Genomic DNA, 27,655 nt, shown 5'->3' with positions numbered 1-27,655 from the left:
GCCATTTAATGTTCACATTTATCTTTTGCTTGAAATTTTCTTCATTTTACTTTTCTATGATTTCAGTTTCCATCTTAAGTCTCACCAACTCTATGAAACTTTGACATCCAGTTTAATTTCTGTAACACTTCATTGTACTATGGAATTTGGTGCTCAAATATTGTCTTGATGTATTTGTTGTTAACTAATAAGTTACTTGGATTTTAAATTTTGTTAAGACAGATTTTTTTTTATAGTAATGCCATGCATTCATTTAACACATATGTGCCCTACTTACTATGTGCTCTGAACTACATGAAGTGATATCCTTCTAGGTGTTGGGATGTCACAGTCAGTAAAAACCAAAATTTTTTTTGTTCCAATTCCCTGATAACAGCCAGCAAGATACTGGATTCATGTTAGGTAGATAGCATATTTTTAAATTTAATTTTCATTATTTTTTTTATTTATACATGCAAGTTGTATGTGTAGTTTGAATTTACAGTGATTATTAGTATTGTTTGACTGAGCTATTAAATAAGTTATAGTTTTACCATCAAAGTAAGAGAAGACTTCACCTCTACTTCTTGCCTTTAGTTCAGGTCCTCCTCTTTTACTTGGGCCGTGTTCTTAGTGCTACTGGGCTGTCCTTTATTCGTTCTTTACATGGTAATCCACAGCAGTTTTTCATAACTATTCTTATTGCTTTTCATGGGATCCCTGTTGCCTTCAGGTTAAATTCTAAGCCTGATAGTTTTTGCACTTCAGTTTCTGGTGTTCTGTCCTACCATCCTTTAATGTAAAGCAGATAGCACTAATGATTCACTAAACTGAGTCTGCTGTGTCTTTGCTCCTGCTTTACTTTCCAAACTGTGACCTTTCACAGCTTTTTGCCCTCAGTAATTTTTCTCTCTTTTTGCTGTGTTCTCATAAACTTCCTCTCTTCTCGTAACTTGGTAATATAATATTCTGTTTACTATTCTAGTGAATTGACTGCTCATTGATGGCAAGGACTACGCACTTTCTCTGTGTTGCTAGTGATGTATGGCCCATGCATGTAGTTTGTTGGTCAATAATGTTCATTAAATGCACTAAGTAGACTTTAGTGGGAAAAGCATTAAGTTGGACATTAAGTGTTTGGATTCCAGATTACTCTTAACTGGGTAGTTTTATGATCTTGGTTGTTTGAATCCTGTCACCTCATTTGTAAACTGTTCAGAGATTATTTAAGTGTTTAAAGTGTGAATTCTAAGATATATGTGAACCTAGATTGAAATGACAAAGTTTACAACTTCTTTTGTAGTAAAAATTATTTGAGCATGTCTAAGAAGTCTGTCTCAACATGTCTAGCTGTCACTAAAACATGTAAACAATCGAGAAAACAAAAAATAGGAAAAACATTGGATAAAGTTCTCTTTCCTTTATCTCCCTTCTAACTTATTCAGAGAGATGATAATTGAAACCATTTGGGGTGGTCTGAGTTCCAAGTTTACATGCAAATATGCTTTCTAATGGTAAACAATGTGTACTTTTGTTTCAATCTGTTTGTCAGCAGGAGAGCTAGTTTAATGAAACATAACAAAATGTCAACTCCAGTGAGGTTGATACAGTATTCAAAGTTTGAAACTTAAAATTGCACCATTTGTTTCTAAGTTTTGAAGTTTTATTTTAAGTACAGACAAACCAGGTAAAAAACTGTTATTTGGTATATTTCATTTCTTGGAGAAATGCTTAATTTTTATTGGGAAGAATTTTTTTAACTTACTCAGAAACTATTACTGACAAAAATTGAAATGATCATTCTTCTAGACACTAAGGGCAAATAACTTTCTTGCTCTTCATGGCCTCAGGTTAATAGATGTGGAAAGGTTGAAACCTGTTACCCCAGTGTTTCACCCTTCTTAGGAGCTTATGAGCTATTTCATAAATGCCTTCCCCAGTCCCAGTTACCAAGAGTCAGAACCTAGGGGCAATGAATCCAGACAGAAACCATCTTTTTGGTCAAGTTATTGTTTTGAAGCGTTAATAAAACCATTAAGGCTACTTGAGTCAATGACCCATATGGTTTTGCGTTTTGAGACTTCAAATCTGATGGACTTTGTAGCTTCACTGCATCTCAGTTTAGCAGTTTTCTACTATTAAATTTGTTTAAGTTTTTGTGAAATTTACTTAAGCATTTTCCTTTATTTAAAAACAATTTTAAAATACACAGGAAATTTGATATTCAAACATTTAAAAGGTTCTGCTTGTGTGTAAATTCAAATGTACATGCATGGCAAGTTGGGCAGTGAAGACAGGTCATTAGAATGGTTCATTTTTTAATTTTAAATGATTTTGTCTTTTAGCTAATTAGAGACTTTAATATGTTAATTCTTGATATGAGCACTGTGTCAATTGCATATTAATGTCTTAAACGTTGATTTAGGTTCAATGTTAATAATGTATTGGCCACTATGGTGATGCATGCCTATAATCCCAACTACTTATGAGGCTGAGGCAGGAGGATTACAAGTTTGGGGCAAGCCTGAGCAACATAACGAGATGTAGAGGGTTGAAAGATTTCTGCTACATAATAATGTTTATTTAGCATAGTATACAGATTAAATTTTGGGAAAGTTATTTTCAGCTTCACTTAAAAAGAAGTAAGTAACAGTAAAATAAAGGAACAGTAAGGTTATATTTTTGCATTGCATACTTTTTAGTTATATATTAATTACAACACTGAAAATGTACCATCTATACTATGGTGTTTACCTTTCTTGTAGTGAGTCTCTAATTCATCCTTTGTCTCTATATTTGGTCATCCTCTTGAGTTCTTTAACCATATCTCTAGATTATGTTTCTTTTTCTGGATACCAAAGATGGATACAGTTTAAAGCATCATTATTTCTGGTCTGGATTATTAGAAACATAATTGATATTTCTAATTATTCCATTTCCCTTATTTATTTATTTATTTTTTTGCCTTAATGTGTCTTACGTCTTTAATAGTGGGTCTGTTAGTGTCATCTCACTGTATTTAGTGATTTGAAGGAAAGGGAAAGAGTTGGGTAAAATAGTCCCCTTCCCACAGTTTATCTCTTTCTATAATACATATGTTCTCGATCAGTCTTTCTGAAATACCATTTAATAACTGTGCTACTAGTATATGCTTTCTGCTATTAAGTAGCAGAAACACCTACTCTCTAATAAAATATTACATAATATATACCTGTCAGAGATTGTGTGGAATGACCTTGAAGGTTCTTTTCTAGTAAGTGATTGGCCTTTTACTAGTAATTTACAAGAAATCTGTAATAACTGATATTTTATCCCCTTTATGATAGAGCCACACCTACTTTTTCCCTGTTTGTCTTCTGATTTTGTGTATATTATTTCATTATGTAGAAATTAGGGTTTTTTCCAACATTTTGGTGTAAAATCTTTTATAACTTGGGAGATTGTTTTTGTGTGTGTGTGTACTAGGAATTGAACTCAGGGGCACTGGACCACTGAGCCACAGCCTCAACCCTATTTTGTATTTTATTTGGAGTCAGTGTCTCACTGAGTTGCTTAGCACTTTGCTTTTGCTGAGGGTGACTTTAAACTATCCTCCTGTCTCAGCTTCCTGAGCTACTGGGATTACAGGTGTGTGCCAATGTGCCAGTCTGGTAATGCTTTTTGAAAGACTTTCTTTAGTCTTGACATTAAGAAATTTTTTCTTCTAGTATAGTAGTAATACCAACCATGAGAAACAATGACAGTACTAACTTGTATTCATTACTTATTCTGTACCAGGCACAATTTCTGCCATACTTTTATTACATAAAATTTATTATTCTACTTTATTATTCTACTTTATAGAAGAGGAAACAGATGTAGAATATTTGAATAACATACCCCAAATCACACGATTAGTGGACAATGAAAGGATTGATGGGAGAAAAACAGAATTGTTGACCATTATTAAAGACCTACCCACTGTAAATAGGTGATGCCAGCATGAGTTTAAATGTCTTTTCTAGTAACTTTCAGGCCAGTGATGCCATCACACTTCACATAGTTAATGTTCTTTAATCATTCACTACCAATAAAAAAAATATGCATAACACTTTTCTTTTCTTTTTTTTTGGAACCAGGGATTGAACCCAGGGGTGCTTAACCACTAAGCAACATCCCTAGCGCCCCCCCCCACCCCTTTTAAATATTTTATTTTGAGACAGTCTCTTGTTCAGTTACTTAGAGCCTTCCTTAGTTGCTGAGGCTGGCTTTGAATTTGCAATCCTCCTGCGTCAGCCTCCAGAACCACTGGGATTAAAGTATGTGGTCTCCAATACCTAAATGCCAGAATAGTGATGTATTTAATAGCAAACTCATTTTTCTTAAAATATAATTTTCAAAATGTACAGCAAGTTTTCCAGCAGTGTTCCCAAATCCAAATTCATTCATTGTTAAATTTGTTTGTTTTTTACACAGGGTGTGATAGGTATACAGCTGGTTGTTACCATGGTGATGGCCAGTGTCATGCAGAAGATTATACCTCACTATTCTCTTGCTCGATGGCTACTCTGTAATGGCAGGTAAGGCAAGGATAGGCTGATTGTGACTGGCACTTTTGATTTCTAGTTTATAAGACTGGTTAATTTTCTCAAAGTACTAATTCTGTTTTCTAAAAGCATAACAAAGGAAGATTATGAGAAAATTTAGCTATTTCTCTTATTTGACACATCAGAAGTTTATCTATATATCACAAACGTAACAGGGTTATGGATATGAGTTCAGTAATGCATCCCACTCTCCTTTTCTTTTGTCTACTGAATGTCTGGCCACTGAGAATACATACCATGTATATTTTCTAGTTAACTTTTTAAAAGTTGGTAACAAGAGGATAAGAAATTAGAAATCAAAATGCTTAAATATTTTTACTGTATATTGGGAAAAAATACTCAAAGTATGTGTCCTGCTGTTGGTTCCTCAATTCAGAGTTTATTATGAGGGTTAGTTTGGTTTACTGCAAAGAATTTTAAACTAATTCAGCAAGGAAAGTGAGAAGTTACCTTGTGGGATTTTAATTTTATCTACTGTACTGTAAGCTGTCTACTGTCTACACTCTGCACAAAAGAACTAAGTTACTTTGCTGAAATATGTACAATAAAATAATAAGATCAAAAGTAAAGGAGTTAACTATAGGTGATACAGTTAGGCAAAAGCAAAATGTTTTGTCTCAACACAGAAATGCTTGCTAAAATCCCATGTAATTATGAGAGGTAAGTGATAAATTTGGTCCTGTGAGTACTTCAATTAATCATTTCTAGTGAGTAGCCAAATTCTCTTACTACCTTGTGAGTCTGTTTTCTTTTGTTCAGACCCTTTGAAGTTAGAAAATAATGGATAACTCTTCTACTGATGATTTCATATACTGCAAGAAGAATATGCCTTTATTTAATTCAGAGCCTTTACATTAACAAAGCTTAATTTCCCTCATAAAATTTGCCTTTGATTTTTAATTATGTTCTGTATGCTTTGTATTTGTCTCATTGTTGTTCACATATGGAAAAATATTTAAACTGCTCTAAATTTTTTGGAACATTTTAATACATGTGTGTCAGTATGATGAATGTGTGAAATAACAGGTGTTTACTAGTGGGTATTAGCAAAATAAATAATAAATAAAGTTTTGGTGAAGTTGAAAGCCTCTGTTCCATCTATTTATAAGTGAAAATCATCTAACTAGATATTTATTATGTAGATTTAATATGCCTTATGTCATGATTTTTTTTTTTGCTTATTAGCAAAATGATTTTCAGTAGAACTATCAGTAACTATCATTAATTCTAAGAAATGGAATCTGAGTTTATTTGTAAAGTATAGAAACTATATTACAGTAGCTTTTCTTCTGAGAATTGCACATTCCTAAATTGTATCCTTGTGGTCCAGTTAGGGTTCTGGGTCTCTTTTAGCTGTAAAGAACTTAGCAGTCTTGTTCCATAGTAGTCTACGTGCACTTTCATATTCTTATGTGTTCTGCCTTTGTATTTGTTTCTGTAAAACTTGCGTTCACCAGGAAAAACTAAAGCTTTAGAGATCGAAATCTGATTATCTTTGTTAATATTGGAATAATGTATTATATTTAAAAGCTTTACTTTTTTGACAATGTGTCACAAGAATACATACATAACTTGAGGGGGAAACTCAGTCTTCAAAGATAAACATGAAGTTGATTTTCTTCATGATCTTAACTTGCTTTTATAAACAGATTACCTTTTGTATTAATGCTGTCTTTAATGCCAAATTAACTTTCATGGATATCAAGATATTCTAGTATTGGTGACTTTTCAGTTATAATTAGTTTCATTTCCTCACAGTTTTGTTTTTTCATGGTTGTCTGCCCTTTTCCCCAGTACTAATACTGAAATTTTGAGATAATGAAAACCAACTTGCTTAGTGTTGTCAACTAACTCAATAGAATAAAATCATGGATTTTACTATTTTGACAACCTTTTATAATATTAAATGATAATGTTTTAATAATATTGAGAAAAATCTAAAAATTTCTCTCAGTTGCCCATGTAAGGAGACTGTTGACCAGAAATGACAATTCGTATTTTATGCCTTCTAAGCAGTTGAGTTGAGGAAAGAGAAATTGAGGGTATTCTTTAAGTTCTGTAAAATGCTTAAAAGAGAGAGCCTTGTGAGGACTTTTAAAAAACTGAATAGCATGGTTTGGAAGTGACTATTGTTGAATGAAACTATTTAAGTTCTCAATCATATATTTATGATTAGTCATAAGTATGTTGAAAGAAATTTGTTAGTTTCTGAATCTATTGTTTTAATATTCATTTATAACACTGGTATCATAACCTCAAATTATAAATAAATAGTTCATAATTTTCTTAAAAGTTATGACTTCTCTTTGGTATCATGTTAATTAATTTCTGTCCATTTAAGATGGAGAGTTTAAAAGAACATGTGATTTCTAGTATGTTAACTTTATGAGTAAACTATTTTTCCAAAGGAGTCAATACCTTGAAAGGAGTAAGTGATTATACTGGAAGAAATAAGCAGTTTTTGTATAAATTAGCAGTCTTTTTAATATATTTATTTTCTAGCTTATATTAAATAACGTATATATATTGCTATTACTATTTTTTAAACTAAACTGTTATTAAAAATACTGTGTAGTCTTTAGCCTAGTTTAATTTCATTGATATCACCCTTAATTTGTTTAAAACATTATATTGAAGAAGTTTTTAAAAATCTGTTATCTCATTTAAATCTGTATACTCTTAGTTAAGTAGGAGGAGAGATGCACTGGGGTATGTCATGGTCTCTAAAATCTCAGTGTCTGGAATTAGTATCAATTTTTATCAATTAATGTCAATTTATCACTTATTTTCTTCAGACAGGGATCAGAGTCAAATGGGGAATCAAAGGGGTTGGGCAGCTCTCCAGGTAGGTCCTTCACAGAATAGTTATTTAAGGATTTAAGGATTTGAGTGACTTAGGGATTCTAGCCTTCTTTCATCTTGTAGCTCTTCTGTTGCTCCTGTTACCCTGGAGTCCTCTCTTAGATTCTCTGCTAGTTGGCAAGTGAAGAGAGAGGGCTATGGATCTTTCAGGAGATTCTACAGTAATCAGGTTTAGACATGCATTCAGCATTTCTGCCCACATTCAGTAGGCTGAGTTGCTTTTACTAGTTTTAACTGAAGGGTAGGGGAGCAGGGAAATGAAGTCTTTATTGTACTCAGAAGTTAAAAAAAAGATTGATGAGTGCCTTCTTTCTTGCAATGGGTGATATTACCTGTTTTTACAAATGAGGAAACAATTTTAAGTGATTTACTCAAGTCCCTATACTAAGAAATGAAACAAATCCAGACCTCTTCCCCAAGAAGTTTAATTCATAGTCTTAATATAGTAGTTCCCCTTACCTGCCTTTTCACTTCCTACTATTTCAGTTACCTGCAGTCAGCTGTGGTCTGATAATATTAATTGGAAAATTCAGAAATAAATAATTTATAAATTTTAAATTGGGCACTATGCTGACTAGTGCAATGAAATCTTATGTCCTTCCTTCCTGGCATGTGAATCATCTGTTTGTCTAGCATGTCTGCCACTGTAAACTATCTGCTTGTTAGTCACTTAGTAGCCATTTCATAATCAGATCTACTCTCATGATATTGAAGTGCTATATGTTCAAGTCACCCTTGCATCATATATTACAATACCTATGACATTCACTTCATCTCATCTTGTAGGCATTGTGTTATTTCACACATATCACAGGAAAGGTAAGTACAATACAATAAGATATTTTGAGAGAACACATTAACATAATTTTATTACAGTATTTTGTTATAACTTCTATTTTATTATTATTATTAATCTTTAACTCTGCCTAATTTGTAAATTATCAATAAGTATATATATGTACAAGAAAAAATTAGCTATATAGGTTTGGCACTATCTGTAGTTTCAAGCATCCACAGGGTTTGAGGGTTTGTCTTAGAATATATCCTCTGAGGGTAAGCAAGAGACTACTGTGTTTATTTGATTTATGGCTGTTTATCCACTCCACATCTTGTCCTAGAACTGTCATACATAACCGAGTTTCAAATTGGGGGAAATGAGTATTAACCTTTCTGCTACCATGGTGACTCTCATTGGCAGTTTACAGAGTAATTTATTTAAGATTATTATCTTCTTTTTACATTTTCTCCTAAGTCTACTTTACCTTTTAGAATATATCCTTCAGGTTATATACCATGTGATTTCTCTTCACTTACTATGTTCTTATGGCCACTCTTTGACTACTTAGCCTGCTTCTATTTTCACTAAATTTAAAAACACATCAGCATTGACTTTGATTACTAAAAACATGCTAAATATGAAGTAGAGCTTAAGAAATATGTTACTCAGTCTGTATTCCTCACCCCCTCATTTGACATTAAACTTATTCTGTTACTAAATTTAAAATGTTTTGTATTTCATCCTTTCCGTTTTTTAAAATAGGAAAATACAGATTGAGTATGCCTAACTTAAAAATCTCAAATCCGTAATGATCCAGAATTTGAAACGATTTTGAGTATGATTGGAAAATTCGACACCTGTGATGTCATGTGTTTGATCACAGTCAAAATGTAGGTGCACTAAAAATATTATTTAAAATTACCTTCAGGATATGTGTATGTGGAAACAAATGAATTTCATGTTAGACTTGGGTCCCATCCCCAAGATATCTCATTGTGTATAGTGCAAATATTCCCCAAATCTGAACTCTGAATACTTCTGACTTAAAATATTTCAGATAAGAGATGCTCAACCTGTACAGGAAAATATTATAAGTTCTCCTTTTCTCACGTCTTTTTTATTATTGTCAGACTTTGTTGTCAGACTTCTTCCTACTTGAACAAGAACTAAATAATAAGATCTCTTTAGCCAACAACCCATGAAATGTATTATTAATCTAGAAAAACTCAAACACCTGGAATGTCAGCAATTCAGGAGATTCAGGCAGGAGGATCACAAGTTCAAGGCCAGCCTCAGAAATTCAGTGAGACCCTATCTCAAAATTAAAAAAAATAAAAAGGGCTGTGGATGTAGCTCAGTGGTAAAGTGCCCCTGGGTTCAATCCCCAATATCAAAACAAAACAAAACAAAACAACTCAGTCTGAAGAGCCTAATGCTTTTATACTCTTTCTCCTTCCCTCCCCAAAGGGAAGAAAATCTTAAGAAGTTACTTTCTCTGTACCTTTAGTGTGAACTACTTTTCCTCACTTAAGATGTTTTTGTAGTTGTTCTTATTACCTAAGTGTTCTTCCTGGTGGCTACTGATTTGTAGCCAAAGTATTCTTAACTTTCTATTGTAATTAAAGTTACTTTTTGTTTTGAAGTTTGCTTGGCTCTTCATTCCGTGGAGAGGTAAGTGATAGGTTACATTCTTTGTACATTTGAATAGTGGGTTTTGCATGAGAAGTAGAATTTGCCTTTTCTCCATAATAGCTCATTGCTGAACTTGCTTTCCATTTTCCTAATTGTTTATCTCAACACTCATGTATTTTTCCCCATCTCTTTATTTCCCTAATCTCTCACTTTGGTCTGCTACTCCCTTCATATGTCCCTCATCAAAAATGTATTTTGGTCAAATCTACTGATATTTTTCTCATCCCATATTGGGTAAAGAGGGTGTTATTACACCTATATTCAGTTACTCTAATTCTTTTTGCCTGTTGTATGTTGCATGTTGCCTGATCTAACAGTCTGCAAGTTCCCTTTGGTGAGAGAAACCTACTATTCAAATGCACAGTAGGTGGGACCTGTGACCTAAGGGAAAGATTTAAAGCTATCACCTTACAGAATGCTTGAGCCCTTGCTCTCCTACCTTAGAACTGGTCTTAACTTCCAATTTCAAAATGATTGTGATACTCCATTAAAATTTACAACGAAAAACAGGAGAATGTTTCTGTGTAACAAATGGTATTACCTACTTACATGCTGAAAGATTGTCTAGGTTTTAAGTGGTGTTTGTTTTCTCTTGTTTGTTTTTTCCCTCATTTGTCAAAATTATGGAGATTTAGAACAGAAACTGAAATTATCTTTAGTTACTGCCTTCTTTATTTCAAGCTACTATAACAAAGTACCATAGGCTGAGTAGCTCATAAAAATCCAGACATTTATTTCTCAAGTTCTGGAAGCTGGAACTCTAAGAGCAGGACTACCATGGTCTAGTTTTGATGAGGTCCCTCTTCTGAGTTGCATATTGCTGATTTGTGTATCCTCACATGGTTGAAAGAGAGCAAGCCTTTTTTTAAAAGGGCTAATACATTTTATGAAGATTCTACCTTTATGACCTAACATTGCTTCCCAAAGACCCAACCTCCAAATAGCATCACATTGGGGATTGGATTTCAACAAGAAATTTGGGGAGACATAAATCTTTCTTCATAACAGTGATCTATGCCCTGACATAGAATTTTGTATGATTGTTTATATATTAAAATTCTTTAGCTTACAGTATCAATAGTATGTTTTTATATATTTGTTCTCATTTAGATTCTCCATTTAAAATTTCTAAAGTAGTTTGCTGTAAATGACATTGGTTAAATTTTATAAATAAAGTCTGTGCATTCTATATTTTCCACCACCTGTTTTTTTTTTTTCAGTGCTGTTGAGCAGAGTTATAATGGTCTGATAATGCCTTATGTAAGTGATTTATAAAAGAATGATCATTGAAAAATTAACTTAATAATTTTGTAATGTGCAATACCAGATTATCTTTGTTATCTGAGATACTGCTGACAGTCTGAACTGAACATAAGTGCAAAAACCTGAATAGCCAAGGTGTAGGTCATAAAATACACTGAAATTATATAACTTAAATTCAGGAATCTCAGTGTTTTAGTAAGATCTCTTTATTTTTTTAAAGTTTTTTTTTTTCTTATTTCAAAAACATTACGTGTCTACAATATGGGAAAAGATGGCAAATTGGTTTTAAAAAAAATAAAAATAAGAGGTGATGTATAGTCCCATCACCCAGGATAATCACTGTAAATTTTGTTGGCTATCCTTCTCATCTTTCTATTCATAAGTCCCCTTGTGGTTATGATATAGTATATGTACAGTTTTACATCATGTTCTTTTGCTTAACATATCAAAACTTTTTTTTTTCTTTAAATGTATTCCTGTGGCCGTTACTTACTGTTGCATGGACTCTAAATCTAATTAACCATTGCATTTGTCTTTAAGCTAATTTTTGAAAGCATAGTGCAGCAGTTGCTGGTAGGCTGTCATTTTGCTACCATAGGCCTTTCTACTAACAGCAAGGAAAAGACTGAGACAAGAATACAAAATATAGTAAGGGGAACTATATGATATAAAAATTAAACTATGTACAAAGCACTGACTGTTGTTAAAATCAGGCAAACTTACTTTTAGATTTTACCTTGAAATTATGACTTCTGACTTTAGATGGCCACTCCGTGCTGCTTGGTAATATTTGTATGTTCTACTTCTCAAGACAGCTTTTTCAACTAGAATTCTTTTTTCCTCAGACCTTATATGTGTGTACTTGCCTCAACCTCATTGAAACCAGAGCCTATCACTTTCACACTAAAAAATCCATAACCCCAGTTACATGTGCAACCCCTCATCTTTATTTTTATTTTTAAAATTTTGGTATATTTTAGTTTTTGCCTGTGCAAGAAGTGTCCTGTCAGGGCCCAATTCATGCATTAAAGCTCTGGGCCCCATTCCCTGTAACTTTCATTCAGACTTTAAAGCTTTGGCCATTCCATCTCTTCCTAGGTCATCAGTTTTTCCATTTTATGTTGGATTATTCTTGTTTGCACACACATTTTTTTTGTTTTGTTTTTAAGAGATCTACCATTGAACAATAACAGAAAAGAGGAGCTACAACCCTGCCTGCCTCCCTTCTTAAAAATCTAAAGCCCTTATATTCATTCCTTAGTTTGTGGCCTACCTCTGTTTCCCTTTATAATCATTTGTTACATGAGTTATCTATATTTTGTCATTAACTGTTTAGCCTTTTACCATTCTTTTACCATTACTTTCTCTTTAGTTGATTTTTATTAATTTTCTTATATTTAAATACCACAACTGTGCAATGATCCCAAGCTGAGTTTTAGATACCAATATACAGTTGCCTTCCTGACATTTTCACTTGAGGTTTCATTGGCATTTAAAGTCAACTTTAAGTTCCTGATTTCTTCCTGCTCTATTCCATATCACGAAATGTATCACCATCTTTAATCAAAAATGTAGAGGACATTTTTTATTCCTTTTTTCACTCCCTAATTAAGTCCATCAGCAGGACCTATTGATTTGGTGTCCAAAATACATCTTCCTGCTATCCTTTATTGCTTCCCTCTCTGTCACTGAGCAGCAAAAGGGCTCTTAATATATAAATTTAATTATTTCTCTCCACCACTTTTAGACTATTATTTTAGCATAAAATCTAAACTGCATACTATTGATTATGACCTATAAGGCTTTGCATGACCTTTTTCCTTTCCTATTTCTTTGTCCTTCCTTTTGCATTTCTTCTTAAAGCTATTACCTTCTTAGCTTTTTAGTTATGGTAGTATCGTGTTTTATCTTGACTGTGCTTTTGAAAATGCAGTTCCCTGCCTGGAATGCTTTTCTCTTTGTTTTTCTTACCCTTTTAAGTTGCTGATTGCCATTTATTTGGTTCTTTCATTGATATCACAATTTGTAATTAATTTTCATTGTTTTAAATTAGTTTAGATTGAAGAGAAGCATCAAAAAGGCATAGACTTTGGCATTATTAGGCCATTATTAGATTATTTTATCTCCATTGCCTAGTATAATGCCTGCTATATAGTGGGTATTCCATAAATGACTGATGAATGAATGAATGAATGATGAGTGAATGGGTAGATGAGTAACAAAAGTAAGTAGTCCTAAAAGTATCCAGCATCCTTATATTTCAGCTTTGAAAAATTGTTACTGGTGAGGATGACCCTAAATTATCCAATAAGAACTGTGACAGACATAATATATTTTAGAAAAATGGGTTTATAAAACTAAAATTAAAGAAGCTTGAGTAGTTTAAAAAGAAAATGGTCCTTAGAAAATGTGTCTTAAAATATTTCATCATTCTAAATATAGCGTTGGACTAGAGGTGTAGCCCAATGGGAGAGCACTTACCCTTGGTTCAATTCTTGGCACTATAAAACTAAAGAAACAAAACCTAAGTTTTCCTATACTAAGAATTTTTCACAAATCATATATTATTTCCCACAGTTGACCAACTAGTTTTAGTCTTTGTAAATGAGTTTTCTTCTGTTTATGTCTGCATCTTTTTTTGCAGATTCCATACTTGTTATTTGTCCACTTGCTAAAATTTATTTGTAACCCCCAAATCAATACTTGGGTACAGTTTCCCTGGTCATTCATGGATATATACAGAGTGATGAACAATTTGTTCCCAGTTGCAATCTAACATGGCAACTTTGTCTTCTTGTTTCATGTCTCATATTGTAAACAGGTATTTCTTTAGTGGGCTTTGTTTTTCACATTTTTGCTTTTTGTTAGTGATTTTACTGTTCAAAATGACCCTCAACCTTTTATTGTCTATTATTCCTAAGCACAAGAAAGCTGCGATGTGCCTTATGGAGCAAATATGCTATATTGATACACAAAACTCAATACAATGCTATGCTTTGATTACAGATAGATACTGCATAAGCTTTGTTCAGACATGAGTTATAGTGCTGTTAGCTATGAATTCAATGTTAATGAATCAACAGTATATACTATATAAGACATCTTTACCAGAAACACATAAAACAAGGTTATGTCTTGATCAGTTGATGAAAATGTTGTGACAAGAGGCTCTAAGGAACCTAACCCTGTATTTCCCCTAGGAACAATGGTTCAATGTTCGCGGCGACTTTATAGAACCTAACTACCGCGAATGAGAATTGACTGTAAGTTAAAATTCTGGACTTGAATGGAAATTTCAGGAAGTGTCTCCTCATCTGTTAATTGTAATTTAGGGACTTTTTGGTTGGGATATATGTTTTACTTTAAAACCATTAAACTAGGAGGAGAACAGAATTATTTTAGTTCAGTTCTTTTTGAGCACTTACTATATGCCAGTAACTATAGTAGCTTTGAAGAATACAAAAACACCAAGTCATAATTTTCACTTCAGGAGTCTTTCAGTTAGAGTCTTAATCCAGCTGATTTGATGTCATCTGGGTGTAATGCAATTCAGTTTTGACACTTAACTAATAAGGTTAGCACAGACTGTACAGGTTAAGGTCAAAAGTTCTCCATAAATCTGCTCTTATTTCAAACACCAGCTATGAGTTCTTGGAGGTACCTACAAATCCAAAGATTGCCATGATCCCTCAGGTTCACTAATTTGCTAGAATGACTGGCACAACTCAGGAAACTACTGTACATACAATTGCAGTTTTATTATAAAGGGTGCTTATGGGGTGAGGTCTGGGGAGGAGCATAGAATTTCCATGTCCTCTTGCTACAGAGTCAGAAGATGTCACTCTGGGCACAATAGTGTGTTAACCAACTAGAAAGTTCCTCTGAGCTTCAGTATCCAGAGTTTTTATGGAGTTTTATTCATAGGTCTGATTTTATATTGATGATTTATCAATTGATTTAAATGATTGAATTCAATGTCCAACCTCCCTCCCATTACTGCAACCCTCTAAAAATGTGTTCGATGTTTCTGGTGACCAGAACCCATTCTGGAGCTTTCTTGGGACCTATCACATGTTCCCTCATCAGCATAACAAAGAGACCTCTTTCACTTAGTATATTTCTGGGACTTTTGAAGCTTTGTGACAGGATCTGAGGGCAAAGAACATACATTCTTTATTATACTATAGGGAGACTGACTTAAAAGATAAATTAGGAGTTTTCCAGGTAGGGGCATAGATGTTTATAAGCAGAGAGAAGAATATGTATAAAAGCAAGAGATCAAAGAATTTGTGAAGAATGAAATATTGTTTAGTCAAGTTTGAATATTTTACTTTCAAGTGGGGAATGGTTGAAGGTAAATCTATAGAAGTAGACTGTGGTCAGATCATAAAAAGCTGTGGAAGCAGAATGTCACAGGCTCTGTGCACATTTAGGCCTTCTCGTATGTGTTTTAATTTTTAAACATACAAACAATTGAATAATACAGTAAATACTTGTGTAGTCATCAGAATTAATAGCATTTCATTTCTACTCCCCTTCATTTCCCCCTCCCCCAACACGTAATTTTGTAGCAAATTCCACATTTTATTATTTTAGTCATGAATATTTCAGTGTGTATTTCTAGAATATTTAAGCTTTTAAAAATTTGCCACAGGGGCTGGGGAGATAGCTCAGTCTGTAGAGTGCTTGCCTTGCAAGCACAAGGCTCTGGGTTCGATCCCCAGCACCGCAAAAAAAAAAAAAAAAAAAAAAAAAAAAAAATTACCACAATCCCATTATCATAGTTTAAAATTTTTAATTGTAATTCCTTAATATCATCAAATATTCAGTCAGTACTCAAATTGCCAATTCTGTAGTGTTTTTAAAATGGCACATCAGTTGATAATTGTTTGTAACAATTGTGATATTTAATATTAAAATCTAGATTTTTGTGATTCAAAAGTTGGAGAGCCTTGCGATGCTATGTCTGTGTAACTTTCTTTTTAACAACAGGACCATGGTCAGAGTCCTTGCTTAGTTGCCTTACTCATTGCTTTACCCTATAACAAGTCTTTGGAAAAGATTTAAACAGACATATTTGATAAGTTTTTCATTATGGAAAAGTAACTAAAAGTGGACCAGTGGATTTGATGAGAAGTGCATCTGGGAAAGCAGGTAGACCAGTTAAGAGTTTTGTGATAGACTGGAGAGGATGACATGCTGAGGAAAGTTTGAACTCAAGTTTTTTGATGGAACTGGCACAGTTTAGGATTGCAATATGGAATTGGATACATTGAAGATAAAATCTAAATGTCAAATTTAGTTGAAATGTAGATAGTGGGACAACTAGGTAGAACAAAATTATATTGAGCTGCTTGGTGGTTGGGACGGGATAAATGATTTGTAAGAGTATTCTGACTGTGTGATGGAGGTGAATGTGCCCAGTTGTTGTTGAAACCCTAACTGAAGAAGATTAGATACAGCCAAAAATAAAGGGTTTTAGAATACAATAAAGGGGAAACAGAAAAGACTACCTGTAAATGTTAGAGATAACCACCATCTTTTTAAGGAAGCTGATGTTCTTTTAAGTGAAGGATGGTTGGAAAATTAACGGGCTCTTGCCCCCTTCACAAGAGTTCACTATAGTTACTTCTAATAATAGGTGCAGGCTATAAGAAATACATACATACAGCATTACAGGGCCTGGCATCTAGTAAGTGCTTGGTAAGTGTTTGCTGCATTTGAATCTAAGCCCTCTTAAGGCTTAAGCAGTAGTATCTGTTTTGGACTAGTTTTCACCTGATATTTCCCTGCAGTGTCTTCACAAATAGGAAACTCAGTAAATATTTATAGAATAAATGAATAATTCTGGTGATTTTAAGTACTTTATTTAAAAGGATTTTTTCCCCTTAGTTTAAGGTGGTATCAACATCCTACAGAAGAAGAATTAAGAATTCTTGCAGGGAAGCAACAAAAAGGAAAAAGCAGAAAAGACAGGTAAGTTATATTGATGAGATTGTAATGCATTAAATGTTTAACAAAATTTGTGCAAATATATCCTTATGCTTTAAAGAAACATTGATAAATTGGAATTAATAAATTTGAGATCAGAATCTATAAATCCAATACTGGAAATTAATATATAAGCAAAAAATAATCATTATTTTACTTAAAAAAAGTGTAACTATTCTTTTGTTTAAATTATAAAAAACAATACAGTTATTAAGGAAATTTCAATTGGGGATTGCTGGGAAAGAGACTGGTAACCCATATATTCACACTACAACTCATTTGAAGATACATAAGCTACGCAAGTGCTCTACCACTGAACAATAGCTTCAGCTCTTAGCTATTGAATATTTTGTCCATGTTTAGTCTATTCAGAGAACTGCCTGCTAATAAGCCACACTTCTTGAACTACAGTAGCTTCATCTGTGAAATAGAAAGATCGAACGTAGTCATTTTGAAGAATTCTTCCAGATGTAAAACTGCGTATTTCTCTCTGTAAAGTTGAATTCTCATAGCAACTATATATTAATTATCCTCTCTGAATGGGCTTTAATTTCCTGTCTTTCCAAAATTATGATTCTAATATTATTAAAAGTCACTGAAAATAAATTGACATTAAATGTTTATCATAAAATTTATGTTTACCTGGCCTAATAGATTCGTAGGTACTAAAAAATTCTTTAAACATTAATGATTATTTAGCATGAAATTGGAAATTTGAAGACTGTATTTTCTGACCTTGCTACTATCCTCTTTTTCTCTTATTACAAATACAAATACACCTTGAAGTTCATTAGAATATTGTCATTCTTCCTTTTTTATTCCAATAGTTAAGTTCTTTAATAAATATTTTTTTCTAACGTAGTTTCCAAAACACTTACACATAGTTGTCCTTAATACACAGTTGTACTGAATCCCTGATTATTACCTAACAATTTGCTCTTTACTAATGATCTTTACTGTTGATCAAAGATCTAAATCAGCTGCCCGAGTTCACATAATTTAAGGCCTTATTCATAATAGCACTAGTTTGATTTACTGACATGAAATAATTTTTACTGAAGATTGTCCCAGTTTATTATATTTTTATTTATTCAAGAATAAATACAAAATTGCCAGTATTGAAATTAATGTTCTCAAAAGTTAATTTATTATTTTGCCTGTCTTTAAAAATTAAATTTAGCCTCAAAAGACTAGAAATAGAACCACCATATAATACCACTCCTTACTATTTGTCTTAAAGAATTAAAGTCATCATATTATATTGATACCTTTGTACCCATGTTTATATAAAGCATAACTCACAATAACCAAATTATGGAACCAGCCTTGGTGTCATCAATAGATAAATGGTGTGTGTGTGTATTTATATATAATGTATATATGTATATGTAATGCGTATGTGTATATATATTCATATATATATACATACATACACATATACATATGTATATACAATGGAGTTTTCATTCATCCATAAAGAAGAATGAAATTGTGTCATTTGCAAAGAAAATGGATGGAACTTCAGAGCATTATGTTAAACAAACTAAGCCTATCTCGGAAAATCAAGGGTCATATGTTTCCTTTTGTATGGAAGCTAAAGGAAAAAGGAAAAGAAGGGAAGGTGGAGGGCTTATTTGAAAATCAAAGGGAGACCTGTAAAGAAAAAGGACCCAGGGAGAAAGGATGGGAAAGAAAGGGGAAATACTGGGGAATGATACGGACCAAATTATGTTGTTATATCATGTGTATGTACATATATGTAACATTGAATCCCACTATTATTCATAATTATATTGTACCAATAAAAATATGGGAAAACTAAATTTGGGAATGATATGAATGCACACGATATTCTATATTTTCTTCCATTTGTGGTTTTTAGTAGATACAATTCCAAGTTAGCCTTCAAATTTCTGATTTTCTCATCTACATTAATTTTAATCTGTTTCTTCAGCTCTGACCTCTCTGTGTGGTCTCAAAGACAAGTATACTTTGTCTTCATTTGCTTTTATTCTTGTGCCTAAAGAAGGAAATATTAAGTGGTCTTTAAAACTACAAAAGAGAAAATAGGAGAAATGGGTGTGAAAGACTAAACTAACAACAACAATTTTGTGGCTATCACTAATTTAGGTAATTTTTTCCTTGGTATTTTATATATATCCACATGGTAATTTGCATCCACACTTTGTGGTCCCTTTTTAAAAACTAATTTCAAGTGTCTTACTTCCTTTCTGATGTAATATTTTAAAATCTGTTCTTTTTCACTGTAAAATTTTAAATCTCATTTGTCTTCAGTTTGAAACAAGCACTTTCATAATAGTGTATGTAACTCGTTTTTTGTGTCACTTGTCTGACTTTTATAGGAAATATAATGGTCACATTGAAAATAAACCACTAACCATTCCAAAGGATATTGACCTTCATCTAGAAACAAAATCAGTTACAGAAGTGGATACTTTAGGTAAGGGAATCTTGGTAAAATGTTCTGTAAATCTCAGTTTTATATTATGGTAGTGAAAGTACCTTCATTTTATCTCTTGTGGCTAGTTTTTCTCGTGTGTGTGTGTGTTTCTAATCATTCAGTCCATTATGCAGAATATGAAGTCTAAGAACTTAGAAGCTCCAAATGACTTCAGCTGAGTTAAATTTCCTTTTCTGTTCATCAAATTTGTAGTAATATTTTGACCATTTAACAGAAGATGCTAACTTACACAATCTTGTTACACAGTTTCTGTTTATTAAGTTGAGGTCACAGTTTTTATAATCTTCAATTCTAGACTTACTTTGTTTCCTGTACTCACCTACTCCTTTTATAATGCGACTTGCAAAGCTGCATTTATGTATCTGTATTGAATTGCCTATATTTTCAATAATTCACTTTTATTCTGACATTTAGTAGAAATAAAAGTGATTTTAGAATAATAAATAGAATTAATAATTAGGAAACTTATACAAGGTTTACTATTACACATTGAATATCTGAATAATCATTAACTTTTCTGTAATTATATGACTAAAAGTTTAAAATAAATTATTTGAATCTAGAAGAGAAAGGTGATATTATTTAAAACCCTAGTTTTCTCAGTGCAGTGGCACACACACTGTAATCTCAGCCATTTGGGAGGCTAACAAGAAGGATCGCCAAGTTTGAGACCATCCCAGACAACTTAAGTGAGGCCTTGTATCAAAATTAAAAAAAAAAAAAAAGAGTTCTAGGGATGTAGCTCAGTGGTAGAGCACCCTTGGGGTATAGTCCCCACGTGTACACCCTGCTCCCCGCCAAAAAAGCACTGGTTTTTAAACCTCAACTGTTTATCAAAATCATTTGAGAAGCTCTTTAAAAACAAATATCCCCTACTCCCACCCTTGAAGACTCAGGGAATCTAGAGTAGGTTCTGGGAATTTGTGCTTTTAATTCTAAGTATGGGGTTTTTTGTTTTTGTTTTGACCAGGTTTGAGAACCACTTTTGATAATGTATAAAGTATCAAGCAATTTTGCCATTCGTTTGTTAAATCACACCATCTTCAAAAACATGTATCAGATTTATCTAGTTCTCACATAGTATTATTTTGTGATCTAAAGGTTAAAAGTGCCTTCAAAATATATGAAAGTTGAGTATTATGCCTACAAAAATTATGTGTATGGAAAGTTGTTTGGGAACCCAACAGTGTCAATGAAGAATAATATAAATCAGTGGTCTAGTATCTTTAGACTTTTACAACCTATTATGTGTTACACTCTTTATCTTTTTAGTATATAAAAATATTTAAAACATTTATTTTTTATTTTTTAAATTTTTAAACTTTTTTATTTATTTCTTTATTTATTGGTACTGGTGATTAAACCCAGGACTCTTAAACACTGAGCCATGGCCCCAGACTTCTTTTTAGTTTGAGACAGCATCTCACTAAGTTGCTTAGGGTCTTGCTAAGTTACTGAGACTGGCTTTGAATTTCCAATCTTCCTGCCTCTACCTCCCAAGTCACTGAGATTACAGGCATGCACCACTGTGCCTGGCTTTAAAAACCTTTTGATTTTTTGATTACTAGTTGTCACATTTGTTTTACCAACTTTTATATATGTCCTTAACTTGCATACAAGTGCTCACATACATGTAGAAATACAAGAATATAAACACATTCTCCCTGATTGCTAGTATTATTTTTATCATTTTTACTAGTATCTTCAAAATCTTCACATTATTATCAGGCATCCTGAGTATTTCTGTCAACTCATCTTCATAGTTCTGTGAGATAGGTAACTGTTACATATATATTTTAGCTCTTTAGAAAAAGAGTTAAAAATTTTTAGGCAGGGTTGCATACTGAATGTAATAGAGCCACTCAGTGAGAACTAGGCTATTTTAATGAACTTTAAAAATTGAAATCAAGATGTGACTTCAGTACATAACATATTGAGTATTTGAATTCATTTGTACAATTTTGAGAACTAGTTGCAAATGATACTGCTAAACAACTGATGATTTAGTATCGGGAGTATTCTACTTAGTAGGGAAATTAGCAGTCATGATTGCTGCCAACCCTTGGGACCCAGCTTGCATGCCAAACTTCAGGGCCACCGTTGGGCCATTTTGTGGCTTCAGGGTTGGTCACTGAGGAGATGTTAAACATATCCAAGAAAATAGCTACTTACTTAGAGAAATTCTCCAGACTGCAACAAATCACAAATATTCAAGCTGAAATCTATCAGAAAAGCCTGGAAATTTAACTTCTGAAACTAGAAAAAGAAACAGCAGATGTTGTTCATCTTTTCTATTTGGCTCAGAAGTGTCATGCTCTACAAAGCATGAATAATCATCTGGAAGCTGTACTGAAAGAAAAGAGGTCCCTCAGGCAGATTGTTGAAACTCACATGCCAGGAAAACTTACCTATGGAAAGCTGTTTATCACAGGTTAAACCGAGAAGAAGAAGTGAACAGTTGTACATGTTTTCTGAGGGTAGTTTATGTTCAGCAGTTACTTTGTAGCATGATTCATGAATCAATGTATTATAGATGTATTTGTTAATATTATTAATGTTGATACATTAAACCAGAGAGAAAATTCTTTGATTTAAAAGAAATATTACTGTGGTGAAAAGAAAGAACTTCCTTTTGCCACTGTGTTTTGAGAATTATAAATTATGACTTTAGTTTAAAAAATTAGATCCTTAACATGTAGCAATATGGGTAAAAATTGGTTTTATTATATATAGACTGTTTTCTGTGAAGTAAATGTATTGATTTAAAGTTACCTATATGTAAAAATTCTGTTCAAGATACTTAACATAGAAGAAAACAATGTCAATTAAGAAAGAAAAAACTGGATTCTGGTCTCATCTCTACTGTTTATATGCCTCAAAGTCTTGGGAAAATGATATCAGTTTTTGCTGATGGTACAGGTTTTGCTTCAGTTTCCCAGTCTGCAGAATGGGAATTACTTCTGTTGCTGTCTTTCTCGTGGAAATATTTTAAGTAGCAACTTGAAGGTCTTAGCATAAACTAATTTATTATGATTAATAAATTAAAAAAAGTATTCTAATTAACTAGAGTAGCAGAGAGATATTTATGTTTATATTTATGTAATCATTTGTGATTGTATACTGCATATGTATATTTAGGTAAAAGTAGGGGGTTTTCTGGCTGAACTTTTGATTCCAATATTAAAAGGCACATATGTAATTGCATTTTTGAATACAAAAAGAATATAATTGTAATGCTTGAGTTAAACATATAACCAAGAATATATGTAACTGGTACTTTGGTTGAATGTGTTATTAATATCCCAGTAAATATTTTGAAAGTCCATCTTAGTTTGTACTAGCTATTATTAAGAACCTTAAAGAATATTAGAACTTTTGAATGTTACCTGGCTGTTTGCTATGAGTACGTTCCATGGAAGAAGCCTGTGTGCTTGTGAGCAAGCATGGAGAATTGGAAAACTTTCTGAACAATGGGCATTTGTTCATCTTTTCATTTATTTTCATTGTCCTCCTTTTAGAAAGTTATTCAAAAGGCTAAATGTTGGTAATTTTTTTTTTTTTTTTTTTTTTAAATTCCTGGGAGAAAGAATTGAGGGAGGAATCCTAACAACCATTTAGGATAAATCTTGAAGGCTTATGATCAGTCACAACAGAAAACCTAAAGCAGTTAAAATAACTTGAAGCAAATGAAGAGTGTTAAAGTAACAAGTAACAAATTTGCTGATTTATAAAAAGGACTTGGGATTTTAAAAATTTATTGTCATCACTTAGAAAATGATATGTTTTGGTTAGTTTGATACTTTTAAGAACTCTTACTTTGAGTGGTATTTTATTTTAAAAATATTTTTTATATAAGGACATTTTATCTTCATGTATAATTATATTACATTTTGCAACCAAAAACTTTGTTCCAAAGTAAAGTTGATTGTTTTATTATGTGCCAGTAACAACACATTAATTGATGTTTAAATATGTGATTTATTTCCACATTTTTAGGAGGCTTTTTAAGAAATAATGTTGGTATTTTGAAGTATACTCTGGTAAAAGTAAACCAGAATAAAATAAACAAATAAACAAACTTTTAAGAAGTTTAAATCAAGCCAAATGCAAAAGCAGTAGAACTGTATTTACTTTCATAGAATGTTAATTTTAACATAAACTTTGAAGAATGAAATTGTTGAAAGGATATGGTTTTATATAAAATCAACAAACATTTCAGTTTGTTTTAATATGCAATAGCAACAAAATTAGTAGTTCTCCATTAGTGCCATTAATAATCATAAAGTTTAACTCTCACAAAAGTGAACATACATGTAAATCTTTTGTATACTATACCCAGTTTTATTAAAGTTATCACCTACATCCTCAAAAAGAAAATTTTTTGATTAATGATACCTGTAAAAAATCATAGCTAATTGGTTAAGAAAATGCCAACACATTTGTAATCAAATCTTAATACAATTGAGGTAATTCTGGTAATCATTTCAGGTTTATTCTAATTTAATTTCTGAGCTATTAGATTTTAATTTTAGATGCTAACATTTTGAATCTGTTTCCACCATTTTTAGATTCCTACATTTGCAAAACTTATATTGGAAATCAGTAAATAGACATACTTTAAGTTAATAATGATAAATTCTCATAAACTGTGAAATTTTAAATGAAATTTTTTTTAACCTTTATTTTTCAGCATTGCATTACTTTCCAGAATACCAGTGGTTGGTGGATTTCACAGTGGCTGCTACAGTTGTGTATCTAGTAACTGAAGTCTACTACAGTTTTATGAAGCCTACACAGGAAATGAATATCAGCTTAGTATGGTGCCTGCTGGTTTTGTCTTTTGCAATGTATCCTTCAAAACATCATTAATATTAATTTATAAACTTATTTTTCTTTTGCAGTTAATATTAGACCCTGTGTCTGATTTGAAAAACACAATTGCAGATTAGAGAACTTTCCTTTGTTGAATTCTTTATATCATTGAAAAAAATTTCAGAGTAATAGAGCTAAATGGATTTAGAAAGTTAAATATGAGGGAAGATGCCAGTTCACCGACTCCTTGCTTATCTAAATCTAATACAGAAGCATTTTTTTTTTTTTTGCAGGATTTCTTTCCAGATGTTTAACTATTATGTGGTATTGGTATTATTATAATTTTAGATATTAGCTTATCTTTCTCCTTTCTTCCATTCTTCCCAGGCATTTTATTAAATTTGTTATCAGTTTTCTCTGTGTTATTTTATAGCTAATCGTTCGTTGTACTATTACCTTCTTCGAATACTTCTTTGAAAAATTTTTTTTGTTTTGTACTGGAGATTGAACCCAGGTGTGCTTTATCATTGAGCTACATACATTTCGTCCCCAATCCTTTTCTATTCTTTATTTTGAGATAGGGTTTTGCTAATTTGCTGAGGCTGACCTTGAACTGGTAATCTTCCTGCCTTAGCCTCCCAAGTCACAAGCATGGACCACTGAGCCTGGCTTATGTTTCTTGTATGGGAACTAAACCTTCCCAAAATTAATTGTACACCAGTAGTTCAGATATATTGTTTCCATTTTGTTTTTCCATGGAATATCCTTCTTTAGCCCACAGTTCTCTATTTATAGCTCAACTGGGACTTCTCTTCCATGTATTCACAAGAATTCCTGTAACCTTTTCTGAATCCCATAATTGCTTCTTCCTTAGTTTACTTTCATTTTGGCAGAAGTCATTCTTCTACTCTTTAGAAAGAGTGGTAAGTTGTTTTTGAAGTATTATTTGCCTGAAATTATTTTTCTTATACTTGACTGATAGTTTGGCTCGGTAGAAAATGCAAAGAAAGATATAATTTTTCCACAGATATTTTTGAAGTCTTGAGAAATTGGATGTTCTTTTGCTCTTCACGTATATCTTCTCTTTCCCCTTATGTACACTCTCCTGAACTTTTTCTCTTTATGCTTTTGGTATTTTGAAGTTTTATTTTATCATTAATTATATTAAGTTATAGATTCTCCCTTTAGATCTAGAAACTCATATATTTTGACCGTTGATAATTTTTATGCCTTATCGAATGTTTGTTTTCATCCTTGTGCTAGGAATTTGACTATTTGGAAACTCAGGTTCTTGAGTTCTAGAAAATTTTCTTGCATTATTGGTGATTTTCTCTTTACTTATTTCTTTTGTCTTGTTAGAATGCTTATTGTTTAGCTATTACCCCTCCAAGACTAGATTCTAAGGCTGTCATCTTTCCCATGGAGATATATGTGTGTGTGTGTGTGTGTGTGTGTGTGTGTACAAGTGAGTATGTGTGTGTGTGTGTCTGTATTTTATATTTCCATATTTTTTTTCTGGGAGATTTTCATAACTTTAATTATTCTATTGAGTTTATCGTTTTGAATTTCTGACATAATTTTAATTTTTAAGAACTCTTTAATTTCTCCACCTTTTTTATAAAACCCTTTTCATTTTATGATTATATTTTGTCTTTAAGATATTAATAGATTTTTATTATAGCTTTCCTGACAAATATCTTTCTACTCTAAATTGCTTTTGTTTGTTTAATTTGGTCATTGTCTTTCTTCTCAGAGAACTTTGATTGACCTATGCTTACCTGTCTATATTTAACTGTGAGACAAAAAGTAGAATAGAAACTGAGTACATGGTGAAACGAGTTGTTCTACCTTTCCAAAGCATTAATCTCCCCAGAGTTGTTTCAGATGGAGGTGGATTAAACTGGTTACTTTTTAAAGTAATTTTTTTCAGTAGCACTTTTTCCACCTTAGTACTGAGGATTGAATACCCAGGGCCCGGTACATGCTAGTCAAAGCACTCCACCACTGAGCCCAGAAGTACTTACTTACTTTTAATACCTTGTATTGCCCTCAACGCACACATTCAGCAACTGGTTCTTTCACCCCGGTACAGAGAATTATGAGCATCAGATCAATTCCTTCACCTTTCTGGGAGTTCTAAAATCAGATCAGAAACTTCCCTTGGCTTTTTGACTCAGCTTCCTCATCCTATTTAAGTTATTTACCACTGTCTGCTTTCTAGTGTCCACATTTTACTGTTTTTTTTTTTTCTTTTCATTCACTGTATTTAAGTACTTAAAAACAAATTCCTTGTCATTTTGGTGGGGTTTAGAAATAGGCCGAAAGTAAATGTTGTCTTTGATCTGCTATTTTTATCTATGTGATTTTGTTTTTAAGATTTATTTTTAGTTGTAGATGGACACATAGTACCTTTATTTGTTTATTTTTATGTTGTGCTGAGGATTGAACCCAGTGCCTTACACATGCTAGGTGAACTCTCTGCCACAGAACCACAACCCTAGCCCCTCTATGTGATTTTTATTGTTTGTAAGATCCTATTTTCTGTCTTCTTTCGGGAATTCTTGTTAGTGAGTTACTCAGTTTATTTAAATGGTTCTTTAATTTTTTTATCTCTTTATTTTATATTTTCTCAACTATTTCTTTCTAATTTTGTAATTTAACCCTTCTGTTGATCTATTTATTTATTCTTTTTTTTTTAATAAGCTGCTGAGAATCAGACCCAGAACCTTACACATCCTAGGCAAGTCCTCTCTTACCGAGCTACATCCCCAGCCTTTTTATTTTATTCAAGACAGGTTCTTGCTAAATTTCCCAGGCCGGCCTCAAACTTGGAATTTTCCTCCTTCAGCCTCCCCAGAAACTGGGATTACTATTATATGCCTTTTTACCTGGCTATTATATTGTTTACTGTGAACTTTTAAAGAAAATTTTTAAGTCTTTAATTAATTTATTTTTGGTGGGGGCTAATGCATATTAAACTCAAGCCCTCATACATGCCAACCCTAAGCCTTTTTAGGTTTTTTGAATGACTGCTTTTCCTATCATTTTTATCTTGTGGATCTATAATATCTTTTAACTTATCAATATTAATCTTTTAAGGTCTGATTTATACCTTGCATTTTTTCTTGTTTTTTTTCTCCCTTTTTGCTGTAATCATGGAGATTGTTCTCAAATGTCTTGTGAGCTTTGAATATCTGTTACTATTCAAGA

The 27,655-nt window shown here is 32.4% G+C and overlaps 1 protein-coding gene across 6 annotated transcripts in view; it reads left to right on the top strand.

Moving 5' to 3' along the window:
• Positions 1-27,655, top strand: part of Tmem161b (transmembrane protein 161B) — a 67,593-nt gene that overhangs the window by 15,752 nt on the left and 24,186 nt on the right. For 2 of the 6 annotated variants that reach the window (XM_047556530.1, XM_047556531.1), the window contains exons 2-5: positions 4,435-4,538; positions 17,053-17,136; positions 19,515-19,612; positions 24,324-24,480. In XM_047556530.1, the coding sequence (XP_047412486.1) occupies positions 4,435-4,538; positions 17,053-17,136; positions 19,515-19,612; positions 24,324-24,480 (443 nt within the window). Of the gene's footprint in view, positions 1-4,434; positions 4,539-14,360; positions 14,424-17,052; positions 17,137-19,514; positions 19,613-24,323; positions 24,481-27,655 lie in introns of those variants that run through there. The other 4 variants (XM_047556532.1, XM_047556533.1, XM_047556534.1 and 1 more) reach the window with 4 other exon arrangements.

The sequence above is a fragment of the Sciurus carolinensis genome, chromosome 6 (genome assembly GCF_902686445.1).
Source record: "Sciurus carolinensis chromosome 6, mSciCar1.2, whole genome shotgun sequence".
Taxonomy (NCBI): Eukaryota; Metazoa; Chordata; class Mammalia; order Rodentia; family Sciuridae; genus Sciurus; species Sciurus carolinensis.
Note: the sequence above shows the minus strand (reverse complement) of the source record. Positions and strands in the feature narration are given on the sequence as shown.